Source organism: Mustela lutreola, chromosome 4 (assembly GCF_030435805.1).
Source record: "Mustela lutreola isolate mMusLut2 chromosome 4, mMusLut2.pri, whole genome shotgun sequence".
Classification (NCBI taxonomy): Eukaryota; Metazoa; Chordata; class Mammalia; order Carnivora; family Mustelidae; genus Mustela; species Mustela lutreola.
In genome coordinates, this window is record NC_081293.1 from 51,754,380 (window position 1) to 51,774,623 (window position 20,244).

General features: G+C 43.7%; 1 protein-coding gene across 5 annotated transcripts in view; it reads right to left on the minus strand.

Annotated features, from left to right (window-relative positions):
- Positions 1-1,230: 1,230 nt before the first annotated feature.
- Positions 1,231-20,244, minus strand: part of KAT6B (lysine acetyltransferase 6B) — a 188,790-nt gene continuing 169,776 nt past the window's right edge. For all 5 annotated transcript variants that reach the window (XM_059169836.1, XM_059169835.1, XM_059169834.1 and 2 more), the window contains exons 14-18: positions 10,818-11,049; positions 10,344-10,503; positions 9,392-9,739; positions 7,012-7,303; positions 1,231-5,402 (exon numbers count right to left, since the gene is read on the minus strand). In XM_059169836.1, coding sequence (XP_059025819.1) covers positions 2,842-5,402; positions 7,012-7,303; positions 9,392-9,739; positions 10,344-10,503; positions 10,818-11,049 — 3,593 coding nt within the window. In that variant the 3' untranslated portion in view covers positions 1,231-2,841. The remainder of the gene's footprint in view (positions 5,403-7,011; positions 7,304-9,391; positions 9,740-10,343; positions 10,504-10,817; positions 11,050-20,244) is intronic.

The window sequence follows — 20,244 nt, forward strand, 5'->3', positions numbered from 1 at the left end:
CGCTCAAATGAAATGTTTCAACAGAACTTTCTCTGAATGCCATGAAATGTTTGTAAACAATGACTTTTCGCGTGGAGGGTGATGGAACCCCCGTTTCACACAAACCATAGGGTGTGATTAGCAAAGCCACTGCAAAAGGGAAAACACAGGGGGAATCTCAGTCCCCAAAGAACCTCCACAGAAGAGGAAAAAGACTACGTATGTGAAGGTTTCAAGATGGGGCCAGTGGAAGCTTCCAGATCAGCTTGTTAGCAGGCCCCCATCCCAGCTCCCGGGCTCAGGCAGCCTCTTCCCGACAGGAGCACCCACTGGGCTGCTAAGATTCTAGGCCGCTGCTGAAGTGAGGCAGCAGTCGAGTCAGGAGAGCGGCACACCATCACCTCCCGCTCTGGAGGTGGATTCGTTTCCTTTCAGTCCAGGAACAGCAGTGGGAGTGTTTTCTTCCCTTTGTGACGACAGCCCTTACAGGAGGGTGTTCTTGTAAGCGCTCCCTCAGCCTCTACAGGTATCCCCCCACCGACTCCATCTGTAGGAGCAAAGGACCGAAAGACAAGATCTTGCCACTGAAGCCAGAAGACCCTGTAACTGTGACAGAGACATAGGAAAGGGGAAAGCACAAGGCAACGCACCAGCCAGCACAGTCCCCCCCCTGCAGGGGCCTGTGATCCTAGGGTGTACACACGAGGCTGCCTTCTCTTGTATTCTGAGCCTACGTGAAGTCTGTGTCTTACTAGATTTATTGTGTCAAACCACTGATGGAAAAGCAATGCTTTTCCCTCAAAGAGGTTGACAGGAAGTGGTGGGAGAGTTTTAGTGCCCACATTTAGACACATGGAGAGCTAAAGCAGGCCAGTTTCACATGGGTGCCAATGCAAGCATTTACTTTTATGCTTGCAGCTTGAACAATAAAATGTTTGAACAGTCACCTTTCTCTGAATGCCATGAAATTATGTTTGTAAACAATGACCTTTTTCTTTTTGGTCTAAACTTTGGACTCTAAAGAAAACATCCAATCACTCATTCACAACAGAGCAAAACTTTCACACTTTTGAGAAAATGATTTTTCAAATGTTTAATCCCAAACTGGGTGCCTTTTGGGTATTAACGTTTATAAAAATGAAGTCTGCTACCACTGTGCTAAGGTCCTGAGGGGTGTTTATACAGACTGTACAAATGAGGCAAACGGGTATTGGTGCAGGATCCCTTTGCAAATGAAGATCAAAGTCAAAAAGAAAAAAACAAATTCACTTTATTTTAAAGACAATGATTGGCATACAGAAGGTATGCACCAGCATAAAATAAACTTTCATGAAAAGCATTAAAATCCATTATAAATTAATTTATTAAATAGGTATTTGGTATATGTGATGGTTTTATTAGATATTACTCTTATTTATTGCCAACCCCCTCCCCCAAAGTCAAACAAATCAGAAAATCTCATAACTCCAATTTACACTAAATAATTTATTTTCCCAAAATGTGTATGTGTTTCTGAGATGTGACACATGATACAGTTCAATTGGTCATTCTCTATCGATCATAATATGACAGGACACAAGAGGCTAAAAATGGCTCATCATAATTTATTTTATGTTAAAATGTACAGCTTTTTTTGTTTGTTTTTTTTTCTTTTTTTTTTTTGAAGTGACTGACTAAAAAGAGAACAGATAAATACAAGAGTGTCGCTGGCTCCTATTTTATACAAGGATTACGCCTCTCCTGCTTGGCCCTTACAGTCACCCTGTACAGGTACAAAGGCTACAAAAAAGGAAGCAATATAAACAGACACAAATAACTTTTTTGCTTTTTTACATGCGGTTTGTAAGCTTAGTTTGAGCTATTCACAAGCTACTTCTCTATTTTTCCTTAAAAAATAACTCCAATATTTTATAAAGATAGAAAAATCTACAGATGGAATGAAAATGTAAAGTTAGAGGCATTTCCATAAAATAGCAACTTTACACCAAATTCACTATTTTTTTTTAAATCCTGCCAAGTATTTGGACATATATGAAATGTTTCAAAACCTGACAGATAAACACTGAGATATGCTTCATTCAATAAACAGAAGTCTGCATTTATAAAACAGAAAGCTGCCTTTTTTCCCCAAAGAAATCTGTCACCAAAATGGAAAAGGGTCTCAACTTTACACCAAACATTTAGCAATAAAACCCTTTTTGACTAACCAAATGGGAATAGCTTTTATAGCTCTTTACAATTTTATAATTAACAAAAATATAGTTTTTTTTTAAACCCTCAAATTAGGGCACCCTAATCAAGGCAAAAAACTTAAGAAATGGCTTACTGTTAGCACAACACTTGTACAGTACTACAAAATGCACTGTCACTAACAAAGACATTAGCGGCATGCTGAAGTGTCACCTTAAACAAAATATACAATAACTGAAATGCTAAAGGCATTTACATGGAGTGGACAGGGAAGAAAAAAAAAGTTCTAGGTTCAGTATTAAAACGGATAATCCGGTGGGGGCGGGGCTTGATATCCACATCGTTTAATGGAAGCAGGCACAACAAGTGACTGCCTTCAAACTGTAGTCCAGAGAGGCCTTCCTTTGCAGAGAATTTCATATAAAAGTAACAGAAACAAAGATACGAAAAAAGAAAAAGGAAAAAAGAAAAACAACTTGTATAAGGCTTTCTGCTGCATACAGCTTTTTTTTTTTTTTTTTTTTTTTTTTAAAATAAATGGTGCCAACAAATGTTTTTGCATTCACACCAATTGCTGGTTTTGAAATCGTACTCTTCGAAGGTATTTGTGCAGATTCAATCCGATAGTGATGCCGGGGGTGGGGGGGCGGATCTCGTGACGGCCCCTGTTGCCTACCTTCTCATGTAGGACCCATTGAGAGACTGTTTGGACATGCCCGTGTTCATGTAGCCGTGATGTCCGGGGGCCGTATACATCATGTTACCATGGGGCGTGGTCTGCATTGGCTGCTGGGCATATGGCTGGGTTCCCATCATGCCCATCTGCATCTGCATAGGGTATTGGGGTGTTTGATTCATGTAGCCGTGATTGCTGTGGTAGCCACTGTTCATCATTGGCTGGGACATGCTGTACCCATTCATGGCGTTGAGAGTATTCATGTTCATGTTCACAGAGTTGACGTTGTAAGCTGGGGCTGGCATCAGATTCACGCTCATGTTCATGCCTCTCTGCATGGTTAAAGTCCGTGCGGGACCCTGCATGGCTACAGTCTGGGAGCGCCCATAGATCTGTGACTGATGGGTGGCAGCGGCTGGTGACAGAGATGCCGATTTGGTTCTCATGGAGACGTGACCCTTGCTGGCGATCTGGGTTTGCAGTCTTTGGCTGTGGGAGATGCCGATATTCGATGCAGCCATGTTCCGTTGCAAAAGAGGTGGTGGCAGGTTCATTGGAGGAGGAGTCAGGTTGGGGGGTGGGGTCATGGTAGCTTGTGCTTGGGGTCCCCCGGGGACGGAGTGCGGAGACTGAGAAAGCTGAACAAGCCCAGTGTTACTTAACGGTGTGGACAAAGAGGCACTGTTTGCATAGGAAGTTACAGCAGCGGAATGGCTGTAAGGCAATGAATGATCAATAAGTGTATTAGTTAACTGCTGTAGTTTGGCAAGGCTGAAGGTGGCTGACGGCTGTGGGTAATGCCCAGCCCCAAAATCACTCTGGCCCATTCGTTCATACAGGCCGAGGTTGGCGCTGCCCGTCTCGGGGATCTCAGCCAGCTGCATGGGCGGCGTGAAGTTAGCGGCCATACTGCACTGGGCCAGCTGCTGGCTGCTGCTCGGCGGCCTCTCCACCACGCAGCCCTGAGGAGACTTGACGCTGCAGGTTGGGGGAGAGCTGATGCTGGTCTGCTGCAGCATGCTACAGCTGCCACTGATGTTGGACATCTGCTGGGTGACAGCACAGCTGCTCTGCGTCAGGTTGCTGGAGGTGAGGCTGCTGTAGGAGCAGCTGTTCTGCGAAGAGCCGTTTCCGCAAATGCTGCCGCCCATGGTGGAGTCGTAGCTACTCGGGTTTTCGTAGTTCTCCGTGGTGCTCTCGATGCTGCCCAGGTCGCTAAACCCGCTGTCCACGACTTGCTGGGAGTGGTCTGACACCGACGGCACATCCATCATGGGACTGGTCTCCATGTTCTGCAAAGACGGCACCGAGATGGCACTTTGATCTGGGCTGATTTGGGCATAGCTGTTTTCCAGGGCAGGGACGCTTGGGCTGTTGACAGAACGTACTGACTGGCCAGGATGGGAATGGACGGATGAAACGGGGCTACTGTGGTCTGACTGCTGGCAGTCGTCCAGAGTGGTGGCGATCTGTGGACTTTGGTCTGCATGGGTGTAGTTCTGTAGGCTTCTACAGGCCTCTTGAGTCTCGGCACAATCCTGAAAAGTGTCATCCTGTTCACTATTCTCCTGTGTCAAGGACTGAACCGCCTGAACGGTCTCGGAGTCGATTTCCATGGTTGCGCTGTTTCGCTCTTTGAACTCGGCACCCGCTTCTTCACTGCTCTTCCGGTCCTGCTTCTGGGCCTGTTCTTCCGGGGGTTCCTCATCGGATTCAGGTGCAGCTTCGGGGTCTCCAGCAAGCTCCTTAGGTTCACCGTTACAAGCAGCTGCAAGGTCAACGCCACAGTCCATTAAGACCTCTGAGTTCGAATGACTCGGCTGGACACTAAGGTCTAAAAAAGCCTCTTGGTTTTCCAGGACTTCTTTGAAGGCTTCTCTTGGGCGTTCTTCCTTCTCCACTTCTGTACACTCCATGTGGCTGTCGTCTTCGTCATCTGCATCATGACCCTCGTTGTGAGATGGCTCTTCATCCTCTTCCTCCTCCTCTTCATGATCGTCCAAGGGAACAGGGTCTTCTTTGTCCAAGCAGACTTCTGGTTCTTCTTTCTCCTGATTTTTAGCACCACCTGGGTCTTTTTCCACATTTTCTTCTTCTTCCTCCTCCTCCTCCTCTTCTTCCTCCTCCTCCTCTTCGTCTTCTTCTTCCTCCTCTTCCTCCTCCTCCTCCTCAGGTTTGATTAGATCATCTTCTGGTTTTTCACCCCGCGACTTATTTGGACTTAGAGGTGCGCATGTTTCGTCCCTTCTGTTTTCGTCCCGAGGCAGCAGGGGCTCCGTGGTTTCCTTGACCTCCTCCTCAATCCTGGTGGGAGTGGGGCTGGTTTTGTCCCCCGGAGTCTCCTTCTGTTCTTCTACTGTTATCTGGTCATCAGGTTCCATGGGTGTTTCCGGCGGGGTGTACAAGTTCAGTTTGAATCCGGTCTTCCTCTCTTTGTTCGGCCTCCACTTAGACAGACCACGTTTTGTTCCTTTTGGCCATACTTGTTTGCACTTTAGAGGTTCAGGATTGTCTCTACTGCTGTCTTTCAAGTTATCTGTATTGTCATCCGTATTGTCTTAGCGAGGAGACAGAAATGGGAGGAAGAAAAACAAAGGCTTAGAAAATATCACCTTGAACAACTTGAATTCATTCTTCTGAATAGAAAGCACATGGATATAGACAACTACAATAAACTGCTTTGAGTTTAACAAATAAGACATTCTGATGTAAAAGCCCAGAAATTCCACAATGTTAAAAAAAAAAACAACAATTTGAACATGTACAAATTAGAAACCACAGGGGAAAAGGGACTAATGCTAGCTCATCTCCAAAACACCACTGTCAAGGAGAAATGAACAGAAGCCTAATTCACATATCTATCCTGAGTAAGTGAATTCCTATTGGTGGGCATTTACTAGATTTCAATGATCTCAGATGACATTATTTACTTTGAATTGAATGTTCTCTCTGGCATTAAAGTCAACTGTGCACCTGACACAAATGAAGAAATACCTAAATTTGCCCAATACAAATGCATCTGTAATCTACTAGAGGATCATTTTTGCATGACACAAACTGTAATGTATTTGCCATGAAATGATTGAGTATTTATACTCTAGGTATTCTTTTGATCACTAATTCTGTCCACATTGTATTTAGGATCAATCTGTTGCTTGAGTGTAAGGTTTGAACACTACAGTAAATAAGAAACAAACCGTAACTGTCATGTTCATTTTAACTCAGTTAATCTTATTTCTACTGTAACATTCTGCACTTAGGAATATAAAGGGATTTCTTTTTAAAGATTTTACTATATATATATATATATATATATATATATATATATATATTTTGTCCATTTATTATAGAGAAAGAGCACAAGCAGGGGGAGGGACAGAGGGAAAAGCAAACTCCCCACTGAGCCCGATGTGGGGCTCGATCCCAGGACCCTAGGATCATGAATCAAGCCGAAGGCAGACGCTTAACAACTGAGCCACAGATCCTTATGATTCAGCAGGGAACTCAAAAATCCAAGCCAAAAGGCAAGGAATGGTTGCTTTTAAACAGGGAATCATAGACGATTCACTGGTTAGCAATTTTTTTTTTTAGAGGATGGGGTGGGGTGTTCCTGCCAACAGCAAATTAAAAATAGTAATTTAAAAGGAAGGACAATTAATTTCCTCACTATCCTATATTATCAAAGCTAATACTGACGGTGTGAGTAAGTTTAAATGATTCTTGATAATAATGTGTCCTACGACACCACTAATTATAAGTCGCATCATCGATTTACTCAATTTATTTTTCAGGAAGAAAGAAACTACAGCATTCAGTGCTAACGCTGACAGGAATATAAGCCCTGATTCCGGAAATATTAAGTGTGGGAAAAAAAGTACTTGTGAGAATCAAGGAGTTGCATGTGTTTCTTATTGAAAGACTTCAGAGTTTTTAAGGATAAGCCAATTTCTGGAAAAGTAAGATGAACCCACCTAGAGGAATGTTCTGGCCTTAGAAGTTGTTTAAAATAAAACCCAGTTCCAGGAAGAAGGGATAGAACCTTTTATGAATGAGTGAGGACAGACGAGCTCTTACTCCTGCTGGGTCGACACAACCTCCGAGCTGCCTCTGGGCGGTCACATACGAGACATACACAAGGATGAGATTTTTGTAATCCCTCCACTTACTTCGACAAGGATCAGCACTCTTAAAACAATGATTGTCTTTTTCGTCGTCTTCCTCTGTTTGTCTTTTCTTGCCAGGCTGATGCTGGAATGCTTTTCTCAGGGCCGGCTTCCCGCCGTCTTCCTCTACTTCAATCTCACAGGTAGGCTCCAGGTGCGGCATTGGCCTCTCTTCATCTGAGTTGTCAAAGGGCTCATTCAGGACTTCGGTCGTCTCAGAAATGGTCTCAGTTGTGACGCTGCTGTTGATCCTCCTGCGTTTACGACCCCTTTTCTTCTTCAGCACAAAAGGCCTCTGAAATTAATTCCAAACATAATACATAAGAGCTCATGAGAAATTAAATGTTTGAGTCGAAAGGTAGCAAACACGTACCGAAGGCCTGTCTGAGCATCCTACACGTAGAGGTTTCTCTAATGCCTTTGTACTTAACCTTCCCTGTGATGTTTAACATCCCTCCTGGGCTCTAAGTACACAGGCAAGTGTTTTCCAAATAAAACAGTTGTTTACTCAAGAAGATGCTTTGAGAGGGAACATCGCCTCAGCTTAACTGTAGATTTTTAAAACCGAAGGTTTGCTTTTCTAACATCCATTTTCCAGTGGTACTTGCAGACTCCAATATTCTGTGCATCATCGCTATTCAGTCATCACGGACACAGAGTCTCCAGAAATGTGGCAATAATTGACTAGCCACTGGGTCACTCATCTAATACCCAGTAACTGTTCACAGAGCACTTGCTATACGCGAAGGAGATCTGACGGTGTACAGGGCTAAACTCGGTTCCCATTTCACAGGACTTCAGAATGAGGAAAAGGGGAAGAGGACAGTGGTCTAGAAGAAAGAATTATTCTATTTAAAATGTTTAGAGTCACGTGCTGATGACTGCATGGATGTCAGCAACACGTTAACTCTATAAAGTATATTACAGAGGCATCTAAAAAATGAAGACACACGTGAAATCCGTCTCATCTATTTAAGACACAATTTTTTTTTTCCTAATTGCACCACAGGCTGGCACAGTTGACTCTTCATAATAGCAATTATAAAATACTTTCGCCCGAGCAAAAAAGTATTTAATGAGGCAAAATTAAAACACAGGAATAGCCCATTTGCTGCTAAAATGTAATCTGTCAATAAGACCTGAAAAATGATTTATAATACTTTGCAAAGAAGGTTCAACATGCTTGGTTAAAACTCAAACTCTAAATAAACTGTATCAAAGACTGTTGGCTCACATTAACTCTCTGAACGTTCACATGTAAACCTGATAATCATATTCTGTAATTTACCATTTATGGTTATTAACACCCCCGGTCAGCCTGTCCTCCCTAACCCACTAGAATTCACCCAATATAAAGAACTGATTTTTTCCAGACGGAATCCATTTATATGACGGGAATCCGTATCATGCTTTGGGTAATTCTGGTTTTTGAGGTTTTTAAGACAAATTTCTTTTGTAGTACGTAACACCTGAATACATTTTCCTTGTAAGAAATCCAAAGATGACTCCCAAGCCTGCAGTTTACTTTCTGGGATGCTCTTTTCTACCCCTGTCGCTGCAGCTGCCCCTCCACTAACAGCCCACCAGGCTGTGAGTTAGGACCGAGGGTTCTTTGAGACACAGTAGGCAGATGACCTTGGGGCAGAGCCCCAACTTGTGTTATTTCTAAGTCTTGGCTATCCTAACAATAGCTGGTTCCTCACTATGTCACAGATACTGAAGACAAAGATATCAGATCTGGGTTGAACAATTTATTACCTAAGAACAAAATTAATTTTTTACTTTCTGCACAAGCTATATTTAGAGAGGCCACCAGGCTACGAAAATTTCAGCACTGTGACTTGGCCACAAATGCCAAGTATCAGTATCTGCATGGAGAGCCCGAAATACCTCACCTTCTTATTCTATGCCAGGAATACGAAAAAGAAATAGTTATCGGGGCACTGGACTTGGGAGTCAGGGTACTCATCTGGTTCTGGCTCCGTCTCTTAAGGAATTATGTGACCTTGGACAAGTCTCCTAGCCTCCTTAGGCCTTGGTGTTTTCATCAAAATGCACTGAAGGGTGGTTTAAGTGCTCTCCAGGGCCCTTTTCTGCTCCGGAAGTCTGACTAACTCTAGTCCCACAAACCAGCAGGTGGCAGTAACTCCGAGACGAGGAAGCCTGCCTATCCCCGTTTTCCTGTCCCAGCACTAACAAACCTCACAAAAAAGTAAACCCAATCATGACTGTAAGATAAACGATGATGATATATGATCAGCAGGGCCAAGTACAAATAAACTACACCTAAAGAACAGAGAGTGAAACAAATGCTAATAGATTGCTTACAATGACAAGATTTGATTGAAGCGGACACAGACTGCGAATCTAAACAGACACATACCTTTCTCTTTATGGCAACTGATTGTGGTTTAGTCAATCTTGGAGGAGAACTCTGAATATTTTCTTCTTCGTCCTCCTCCTCCTCCTCCTCCTCTTCTTCTTCCTCTTCTTCCTCCTCTTCCTCTTCCTCCTCTTCCTCCTCTTCCTCCTCCTCCTCTTCTTCACTGCTATCTTTAGACAGCTCCATCAGCTGCCCTCGCTCCCCTGCCACTGTCCGGCTCTCCGGGGAATGCAAATATTTATTTTTCGATTGTACTTTTGCAGGTGATTGCCTACTGTTCGCTCTAGAGGAAAGGATTTCTTGCTCCTCCTTTTCCCAGCAGCTAGCTTGTTCCATTAGCCGCTCAGCCTAAGGGGGGGCAGGGAGGGTAGAATGGTTGGCCAGAGAAAGGGCAGTTAAGCCAGAGTCTCCAAGGATCAAAGGCAAAGGATCTGTTAAGTCATTTCTGACCAGGATAGTCAGCCAGCCAGCCAAGCAACATTCCAGCTGCAACATCTCAGGACTCTTTTGCATCAGTTAGGATAACAAATCAAAGAAGATTGGGTTTCATGGGATATTTAGCAGTATTAATGATGCAGCGAATTGATCTGAGTCCTTTATCACTACATTACATGCTCACTGGCATGGAGCACTTTAAGCAAGTTCATAAACACAAAGAATCGATTGACATTGCAGCCTTGGAGCTCAGCACCAAATGTGATCTGATTACATGCTGTCCGTAGTGAAAAATGCTGCTTTGTGATCAATGATAAATGTTTCATTTTTCATACTCAATTCAATAAAATTATCATGTCTTACCATGCAACCTCAGTTAGGATAAATTAGTGCCATATCATTTCACAAGCTCTCTCTACATAACCAAGCCTTTGACAACGATGGTAATGACTTTCCTAGCTTAAGAATCCTGCAAGATTGAAGTCACACAACTTAGGCAGATGAAGCCAATCATTACCTCTTTCTCAGCTTCTCGCTCCTCTTCAGAAACTGCAGCATTAGAAATTAAAATTGGGGTCCACCTTAGACTTTCTGGATCAAGTTCATTGGTCCGGGAACAGGTTTTCAGCTTTTCCATGTGGCCCAGTATCAACTTTTCCCTTCTAATGATGACAAATCTGCAATGCGATGAAGCAGAACAAAGTGCAATCGAAAGCTGAAATTTTATTTCACCTTCACATGTTGACCAATGCTAGCACTATTACCCAGGGTGTGACTGATGAGAAAGCTCGTCAATGGAAAGGTATGGCAAATGGAAATCCGACCAGCAAAAAAGTATCACTTCCTGTTTTCTATTTAGGAGAAAGGTTTTGATAATACTTTCGATCAATCTCTTATCTTAAACCAGAATGTATCCCTCTAATGCCAGGGACCCTTACTGGAGTAAGCTGCTTGAGAGGCCGCCAACGAGGCCCAGGCATTTCGTACTCACCTGCCATCCCGCTTGTCAATCATGTGGAGGTGCTGCAGAGTGGTGGCGATGTCATGGGGGCACATGCCCGTGGCTCTGCTGATGGCCTTGATACTGATGTGCCTCTCCTGGTGGCGGTAGAGATATTCTAAGATGACACTCTTCCAGTAGGCCAGGTAGGAGAGGCGGCCCAGATCGGAGAGTGGCTTCTCAGGAGACCCTGCTTGGCCCTCTCTTCTAGAAAGCAAATAGCCTAGGGCAGAAAAAGCCAAAGTTGACCTCAATGTGGTGTTTTCAGACATTGGAACGGGCCACTTGGAAAAATGTAAGTAGCCACAAGGTAAAAACAGCACATCAGACTTCACATATGCGATCCTTCTCGGTTATAGTGATCTGATCTCCATCAAGTTTATGCTACTGAGCCTTTTGTAGTAGCACTGTAAGTCCATTTCCATAGCCAGCAGCAGTGTTCCAAATACGGGTCACGGCATATTTAACAAAGCCCAGGTTGAGGATGTTACTTCTGATCAATTTCAACATCCAAGTTTCCCACCAGCTTTAGATTCTTTCAAAAAAAGAAATGTCAGGCACTTACTCTGAAAGCCTGTCGAGGGATCACCCCAAACATTAATGGGCAAGTTGTTTTCCGCAGGAAGGACCTAATGACCCTTTGACAGCTGGGTCTTAATAAAGGAGAAGGGTCTCTGTTGACTCGGGATTCTATATTGCTTGTTACATTTAACTAGTCGGCTGATCTGAAGCTTTGTTGCAGGACTAAGGAGAGAATGTCTTTCAAGTCAACTGCTGCAACTCGTATCAGCTTCACTAGCGCTACTTTCACTCCTTTCATGTAAATTAATTTATAATCCAACCCCAGAACGCTGCTTCTACAAATTAGAACAAAACAACCTCCTTAGAACTAACTGTTTCATGTATATTCAGAAAATCCCTGAGCACAATGAGCTTCTGAATGTGCACTCTACAGCGTTATGGTGAAGGTTCCTTGGCAAAGGGACTTTAAAATGATTTAGAACTTCAAATCCACTTGAAGGTTATGAATGAAAGCTGGCAGCTGTCTTGGTAATTAAGAACCACTTACGGAGGAGAGAAGAAATGCTATAAACTAATGATGTCTACCTTGCTCTAATTATCGATTTCAATAGCCTCACCTTCATGAGCTTCCTAAATTTAAACAAACATCAGCCACATACAGTAGGTGGCAGCAATTACAAAATCATGGTGCTCTGTAAACCACCCAAATCTTCTTTATCTACATTTCCAAAATGGCTGCAGTCTCAAGAATTTTCTCAATTTTGGATTTTTTTCTTAGAAGAAGAAATCAGGCCTCTGATGCATTCTCCTGGCTCTCAAAATCACTGCAGATAATGCAGAAAGAAGAGAACAAGAAATCCAGTCTGACCCTAGAGGGGTGTAACCACAGCATTTCGCATTTTGACGGTTTTAATCTGAATGTCATTATAAAGAACAAGCATATATTTAACTTTAGGCTTTCCTGAAGTCTTTTGACTTATTTGTCTCCTTAACTCAAGTTTAAGTGTAACGTAGTTGATTGAATGCAAACAAGCACAACATTTTCCAGTCAAGCCGCTGTCGACACGTCATTCAGCTGCACAGAGGGGCAGTCAGGAGCAGTGTGTCAGGAATGCTAACAGTGACGACCTCGGTGCTCAATCCAGCCCAGATCGTGCCCTGTCAGTTTGGAGAAGAGGGCTCTGCCGCTCAAGTACAAAGGGTGCCCAGACCTCCCACCACAGATAACTGGCACGTCCATCACCTGCCTCCCAAGTGCTTGGCACATGCTCAGCAATTCACCCTGCTGGATGGAGGACCCAGCTCTGTGCCTGTGTTGGGGGAAGAAGACCACAGTATCCAAGCTATGGAACTACTGCCCCTGTGATCACGAGATCCCACAGTTAAAAGTCTCCTGCAGTGACTGTGAAATTCCCTAGTCCCTCACTGGTTCTTATCTGAACCCCACAGTTAGGGCCACAGAGCCCCACCCACTCCCGCTGCCCAGCAGGAAGATTTCTGTACAACCAAAGCAGTAAGAAGGCGACAGTGCCCGTCCTACCTTCTATTCTCCACTGCTACGAGCAACCTTGCCCAGGAGCACGTGGGTTTCTTTGTTCTGTCTTTTCTTCCCTCAATCGCTACCCTGGGCTCAGCTAGAATCCTCCCCAAAACCTATTCTACACAGCTGTTCACGTTTTCACCCCGAGGTAGTATGAACACTCCTTTATCAGGTCCTCAGCCTGAACCGCTCAGGTCCCTGCAACTCTCAGGCATCCTGGAGTCTGTGGAGAGCATTTCAGCATAAACTTTACAGCACCTGTGAGTCCCACCACGATAAGTGGCGGTCTCCGGGGACCCCCAACGTGGACACAGTGTGTGGTCTGTGGCTGCTACTGCCACGGCAGAGTCCTGTGGCCCGAGGTGGGCTGGGGAGGCAGCGGCAGGGCACCAAGCCCCGCTGCGCACGCGTACAGGGAGCCTGCTAAGCGCACGGACTTTCACCACAAGCACCCGTACAATGCACCCAGGGAAGGCCACACGGCAGGAAGACTACCAACATCTGCCAGCAGGTGATACTCTCCTGCGCGCCGGGGAGAAAAAAATCGTACACCAAAACTCCCACCTGGAAACATCAAGCAGGATTTCAGGGATGCTGGGCACCAATGTTTGGGACCACACAAGCTATGGTCTAAAGGTATCACTACATTCCCTGGAGGTAGATTCTTTTCTCTGGCTCAGGAGACCCTCAAGGAGCTTGTCCCAACGAAAGGATCTTGTACTTAAGCTGAAAGTCATTTAGAAGTCCATGGTCTCCTCCTGAAGGGGACATTTTAAAATTAAACGGAATCCATTTCCACAATCAAAACGACCAAAGGTCAATTTCTGATCCCTTACTACTTAAGTGAAATCACATGTAGTATGTTAAAATGTATAGCTTAGAACACAAAGTTGTCTACTCTACAGATGCACCAGGTTGATACAGTACTGAAACTTCCCCTGCAGGAGGCACTTTCCCTCAAGAAAGTTGTAGCTGGTAGCACTTCACTAATCTGACCTTTGTTTTTTCTTTCTTCCCTTCCAAGATTTGATATTTATTTATTTATTTATTTGAGAGAGAGAGAGAGAGAGAGAGAATGAAAGGGACAGGGAGAGTGAATCTGAAGCGCACTCTCCATGGGGCTCGATTCCACAACCGCAACATCATGACCTGAGCCGAAACCAAGGGTTGGATACTTAACCCACTGAGCCACCCAGGCGCCCCCCCCCCCCCACTCTGACCTTTGTAACATGTAAATGACTTAAAAAATGAATTTCCTGCTATCTTTTGTTTCCTTCTCCTTTTTCTAGGCTCCTCAATTCATAATTACTACATATCCAACTGACAGAATAATTTTTGTAAGAACATTAAGATTGTTTATTACAGTGATATGGTGGTTTATGTTACAGCTCTTACATTTAACTTACCAAAAGATTCTGAATAACTGATCTAAGATGCAGGGAAATAAAAAGCACTTATCTTGGAAGCTGGTATATTATCCTGAAGATCTGAAACAAGTACAATACACCCCTGGTGAACAGATTCCCACGGTGCCCAAACACCTTTCCTTAACTGAGGATACTTTCAATCAGAAAACCTGAACTATCCCCCTTGGGGAACCTGGCTGTTCAGGCTAAAAACAAAGTGGTGTTTGGAGGACAAATCCCAGTAGCTGCAATATAATTAATTGCTGGTGAAATTATTCCCTTTAAATTGTCTGTGAGCCAGAGGTGCTGGTGAACACTTTTTTCTGTGATCAGGAGACTTGTAATTGGAAACTGACTGGCCCATAAGCCCCTCACCCACATCAACTATCTCCATACAGTTGAAAGCTGGTTTTCTCTTTTGCTTTACTGCAACAACTTATCCAAAGGAAGATGAAGTCTGAGTTTCAGTGTATGGACCACACACTTCAATCAAAAGATTACCGAAGTGTTGGGGCACCTGGGTGGCTCAGTGGGTTGAGCCTTCGGCTTAGGTCATGATCTCGGGGTCCCAGGATCGAGTCCTGCATCGGGCTCTCTGCTCAGCAGGAAGCCTGCTTCCTCCTCTCTCTCTCTCTGCCTGCTTCTCTGCCTACTTGTGATCTCTCTCTTCTGTCAAATAAATAAATAAAATCTTAAAAAAAAAAAAAAGATTACCAAAGTGTTTTCTTAAGGGGAAAGTTAAGAACAATGTGTTGTCGGCAAAAAGTAGCATTTCTAAACTGTATTGACTGCATAGGACCCCAATTTACCTCGCTTCCCTGAAGGCTGACCTACTTGTAGTAAGAATCAATTCTCATGGTAACTAGCCCCATTCCTTGTGTTTGAAATGGTTAACTCCATTCTAGGGAGAGGGGAAAAAGTAGAAAGTTGCCTTTGTGTAGACAGATCTATTAGGATAAGGAGAGAGCTATCTAGACAAGGTCAAGATTTGTTTTTACAGACCTAAATTCCCAAATTAATTCAGCTCCCAGCATATTAACTGGAAGGTTAACCCTTGTTTAATATGAAACATTCCTTCCTTTTAAACTAGTAATATTTCAAAATTGTACACTGGACCAGAAGTAGAATAATGTTCATGGATAAGGATTCCCCCCCCCCCCCCCACACAAAGGCAGCCACCCCTCATTTTGCACACCTTCATCTTCTACCATCTGGAACCAAAACATACGAACTTCCTCAAGTACAAAGTGTGAACTTTGGCAAGCTACTCCCAATTCCCATCTGTCTGGATTATGTGCATCTGGGGTTACTAGCTGCTTTTAGGGTAAGATAATCTTCGAGGATTATACACCTTTCATCAGACACCTGTTTAGCTCAGCAAACCTTGCTGAAAGGTTCCTATCACTAGACAGCACTGGGTCTGCAAGCCTGGGAACTGACACCAGGCCACGATTTATGGCAGCTCTGGAGCGGAGGAAATCTGATGGCTCTAACAATGTATCTCGTGACTAGGGACTGAAATTCACTGGTCTCTGCTCATCTGTTACTGGTTTCTGGGGTTAAGCAGCTCTGTGACCAAGTGGATGAATGGCGTGTTATCAGTTTAAACAGTGATAAATGAACCTGACAGGCTATTTATGTCTGCTTGCTGAAATCTCGTGGTGGTTTTGCAATTAGTAAGGAAGGAAGCTGAACCTTAGTCTTCCTACTGTTTTCAGAGAACCGGAGTGTTCCAAATGACCCATGTCCTGCCAGATTTCTTACTATTTTCCATTTATTAGAAGATATAAATGTATCCCTAACAGAAAGGGAAATTTTGGATTTCTGAATTATTTTATACTTTAAGAGACTGGTTTCAGAATGTGAAATGTGACCTCTCTCCCATAATTCTATGGGTCTGAAATGCTTATAAAACAATTTGAATAAATATTGCTGGACTTTTCTACAGGCTTCTCTGTCTACTTCCTATCCACCAGTGGTTTTCAGAGACTGGCCTCCCAGACCGGCAGTATCCGCATCCTCTGGCAACTTGCTGGAACTGCAAATTCTCAGACCTATGAACCAGAATCACCGGGGGCACGACCCAGCACTTCTGCTTTAAGAAGCCCTCCAGGTGACTTTGAGCACACAGATGGGAGGAGAGCCGCTATCACCTCTACTGGGGAGCTGCTTTTGATGTGGATGTGAAAACCGCCTTTTGCAGGAGGAGAGCCCCTGGGTAGACAGTGGGACTAAAGAGCCTCGATGGGCAAGGAGACCTCACTCAGCAACTTGATGGCAGAAAACTGGGGACAAAAATCTCCAAAGCCCCAGACAGAAATTCAGCAAGAGGTCACTGATTTGCTGAGTGGCTCTGTCCATAAATTTTACGTCTGTACTTCTTAACCATCATTGTGCAATCACCTGTCACTACAACTGAGCTCTGACTTGGTAGGTCGGGGATGGGGCCTGAGATTTTGCATTTCTAACAAGTTCCTATGCTATGGAACTCGGGCCATGCTTGAATTGCAAGGGTTTCTACATTCAATCACTAGTTCTCAAGTTCTTTGGTCTTGAGACCTCTTTGTACATAAAAAATTATTTTAGAGCTTCCATTCATAAGAGCTATACCTATTAATTTTATAGAGAAATTTGAAAAATATTTATTTATTAATTCCTTAAGGACCAATAAACCCATTAGGTGTTAACATTTTTTTTTTTGAAGATTTTATTTATTTATTTGACAGAGATCACAAGTAGGCAGAGAGGCAGGCAGAGAGAGGGGGGAGAAGCAGGCTCCCCACAGAGCAGAGAGCCCGATGCGGGGCTGGATCCCAGGACCCTGGGATCATGACCTGAGCCGAAGGCAGAGGCTTTAACCAACCCACTGAGCCACCCAGGTGCCCCATGTGTTAACAATTTCATATGAAAAAAATTGTATTTTCCAAAATGCCAAAACAAACAAACCAAAAAAAGAGGGTGATGCTGTTTTGCATTTTTCTGTAAATCTCTTTACTATTTGTGGTTTAAGAGAAAAGCTACATTCTCATATCTGCTTTGGTATTCAATCTGTTTGATATCACAGGTCATGAAATTACTTGAAAACTCCAATGCACACTCATAAGAGTGCAAAGTACAAGTAGCATCTTAGTATTACTTTGAAAATAGTTATGACCTTGCGGACTCCCTAAGAGGCCTTAGGGATCCCCCAGAGTTCCTGGACCATACTTTTGAGACCATCCACATTAAATAAAAAAATGACAAGAATTTTTAAAACTTGGGCAACAAGGCCACAGGTATTTTAAAACAATATGGCACTTATTAAAAAGATAGTAGGACAGTCATACGAGGGACTACAGGTTGCTTAAGAGCAAAGGTGCTAGAACCAGACCACCTGGAATGGAATCCAGGGTCCACTATGTACCAACTATGTGACCTTGGCTGGCCAAGTTATTTAATCTCTCTATGCTTCAGGTCCCCCATCCATAAAATCTGGAGAATAATCGTACCTTTCTCTTAGGGATGTCATCAGAATTAAATGCATAAATGTAAAGTATGCAGAACCATGCTTGGCACGTTATTGAAACGCTACGTGTTAGCTACTATAGTTATTCAAAATAATGAATGAATGAAACCTCAAGGGGATCATTTGGGTGACTAGATGTACTTAATGTAGGGGAAGAAAGAAAACATGGAAGAGAATGTAGACAGAAGGAAGAAGGCAGACTGCTCTACAAAATCAGATTAAGAAGATCCACCTCTGTTTTCCTACTTTTGACTTAGGCACCTAAAAATCATCCATTTACTCCAACGCCTTAGACAAAAGTTCTCCTCTCCTCTCCCTAATCCCCAGCTAACCACCCAAATATAAATTTAATTAAAGAAAGCAGCCATGAAAAAAAACACAACGTATTCTGCCTCAGGAATGATCTTAAGAAACTGGCAACTACAGTTCACAGCAAGCACAGTTCTGTGCTCCCCCAAATTCCCTTTGGCCCTTAAGTCCTTAACTTCAAGGACTATCCTCAGAAAACAGCAAGGCCTTCAAACCACAATAACAATGATTGCTTGAGGGCGTCAGAGGTACCCAGAGACATTCCCAGGACAGATGAAACAAAGACCCAAATGTTCTAGAAGACCCAAGTTTGTCCCTGGGAAAATGGTCTGAGACAGAGGAAGGAGACAGCGGGTCTTTGGGGGGATGGAAGGCTGGCTGCTCTGGGTCACGTACCAGACTGTGTCTATCTAGGCCCCCTTTTAAGATCTCCCTTCTCTCAAGCTCCTGAGCAAACTGCTCAGGATGCTGAGGTCTGGCTCAGTTATGTGGAGGCAACACTGGTCTCTCACTGAACCGGGCACCCGCCTCCTTCCTCTCCCTGGGGAAGAGCATATGGTAGGGGCACGACCCCACGCTGCTGTGTGTCTGTGCAAAAACCTACAGACCATGCTGGAACTTACCAGAAAAGTTCCATGATTCTGTGACTGGGAGTGAAGAAGGTGGTCATTCTGTGTGTCAGTCACCCGCGGAATATAGAAACTCACCTATTATATGAACCCACAAATAGGGCATCAGGCAGCAGGAAAGGGGACGCTCCTCCCTCTGTGGTGCCCTTGTGTTGAGGAGGGCGAACACCTGTGAACGAGCTTCTGAGTTGGGGATGACCAGGGCCAGAGACAGACCTCTGTGAGATAGTCACAGGCCAAAAATGAGTCAATGGTATTTTTTATAATGGATAATCTAATTCATTGAGGATGGCTCTAGTTATCCTTTCTTTATCCTCTAGTCTAGCCCAATGCTTCTCAACCTGGCTATCCATCAGAATCACTTAGGGGCTTTCAAAAACCACAGATGTCTGTATCCTACCCAATCTCAACTCCTGTTTATCTCCGGCCAAACTGGTCATGGACATGTATTATGGGATGTATTAAGCAGAGGGTCCTGAGGACTCTACCATGGCCAGAATGTTAAACAGGGGTGTGACACCGGTCCCACTGCTCCACTACTGCCACCCCAAAGGGCTGTGGCAGTAGCAGTGTTGGCCGATGAGAAATCCAAGTAGAAAGTCAATCTTGGGGAAAACGGAGTCACCTAAGGATTGAGACTAAAGGGAGGAGATGGTCACTTGGTAAAGAGGGACAGACTTCACAAAGGAGTTTTCTTTCTTCAGAGGTTTAACTGAGGAGTATTTGTAGACATATGGCATGTTAACACACCAGCAAGGTTCTGGTCTGGTGTACTAGAAGAACATAATTTCTCTAAGAAGATGATCACATACGAAATAGACCGAGCCTCTCAATTTCTTTGTTATGAAAATGAGGCACCTCTGACAAAGGCTGAAATGGTCACGGAGGAAGAGATCTGTCAATATCACTTATTCCCAAACTAAACCATTTGGGGCAGGATTTTCAAAAAGATCTTCCCTTAAATATAACTGGGATGGAAACACATTCTTCACGAAGCCCACTGCTTATTACCAATCTAACTTTAAGCTCTGACCCATCACCCGGAGGCACCTCTAGTTAGGTATAGAGAAAGTACTAGGACCATGGCCTTTAAAGTGACAGAAATTAGAAAGACATGTCAAAATAATGCCTTCCTCTTTGACATTTTTGATTTTCCACAGCTCAAACCACTTTTAAATTCTGGCAAGTTTTAGGAAAATTTTCAAACACAAAACATTTTTAAGATGAAGTAATTTGGCATTTTAAAATTATTTCCTTTCTACTATAAACAGGCAAAAGTCCACTTTTCAATCCAAAAAACTATTTCAGAAACAAATTTAATTCTTCCAAGGTAAGACCTGGATAAAATGTTCACGCCTAAGCAACAAAATCCTGGTAACAAGAATTTACCATTGAGAAGTTGTAAGATTTTAACATCACATTCAACACGTATGCACTTCAAATGAAGCATCTGGTCCAAGTAAAGAGCTGCTTTTAGTGCCTCACCTGTAAGACCATTCTCTGGTTG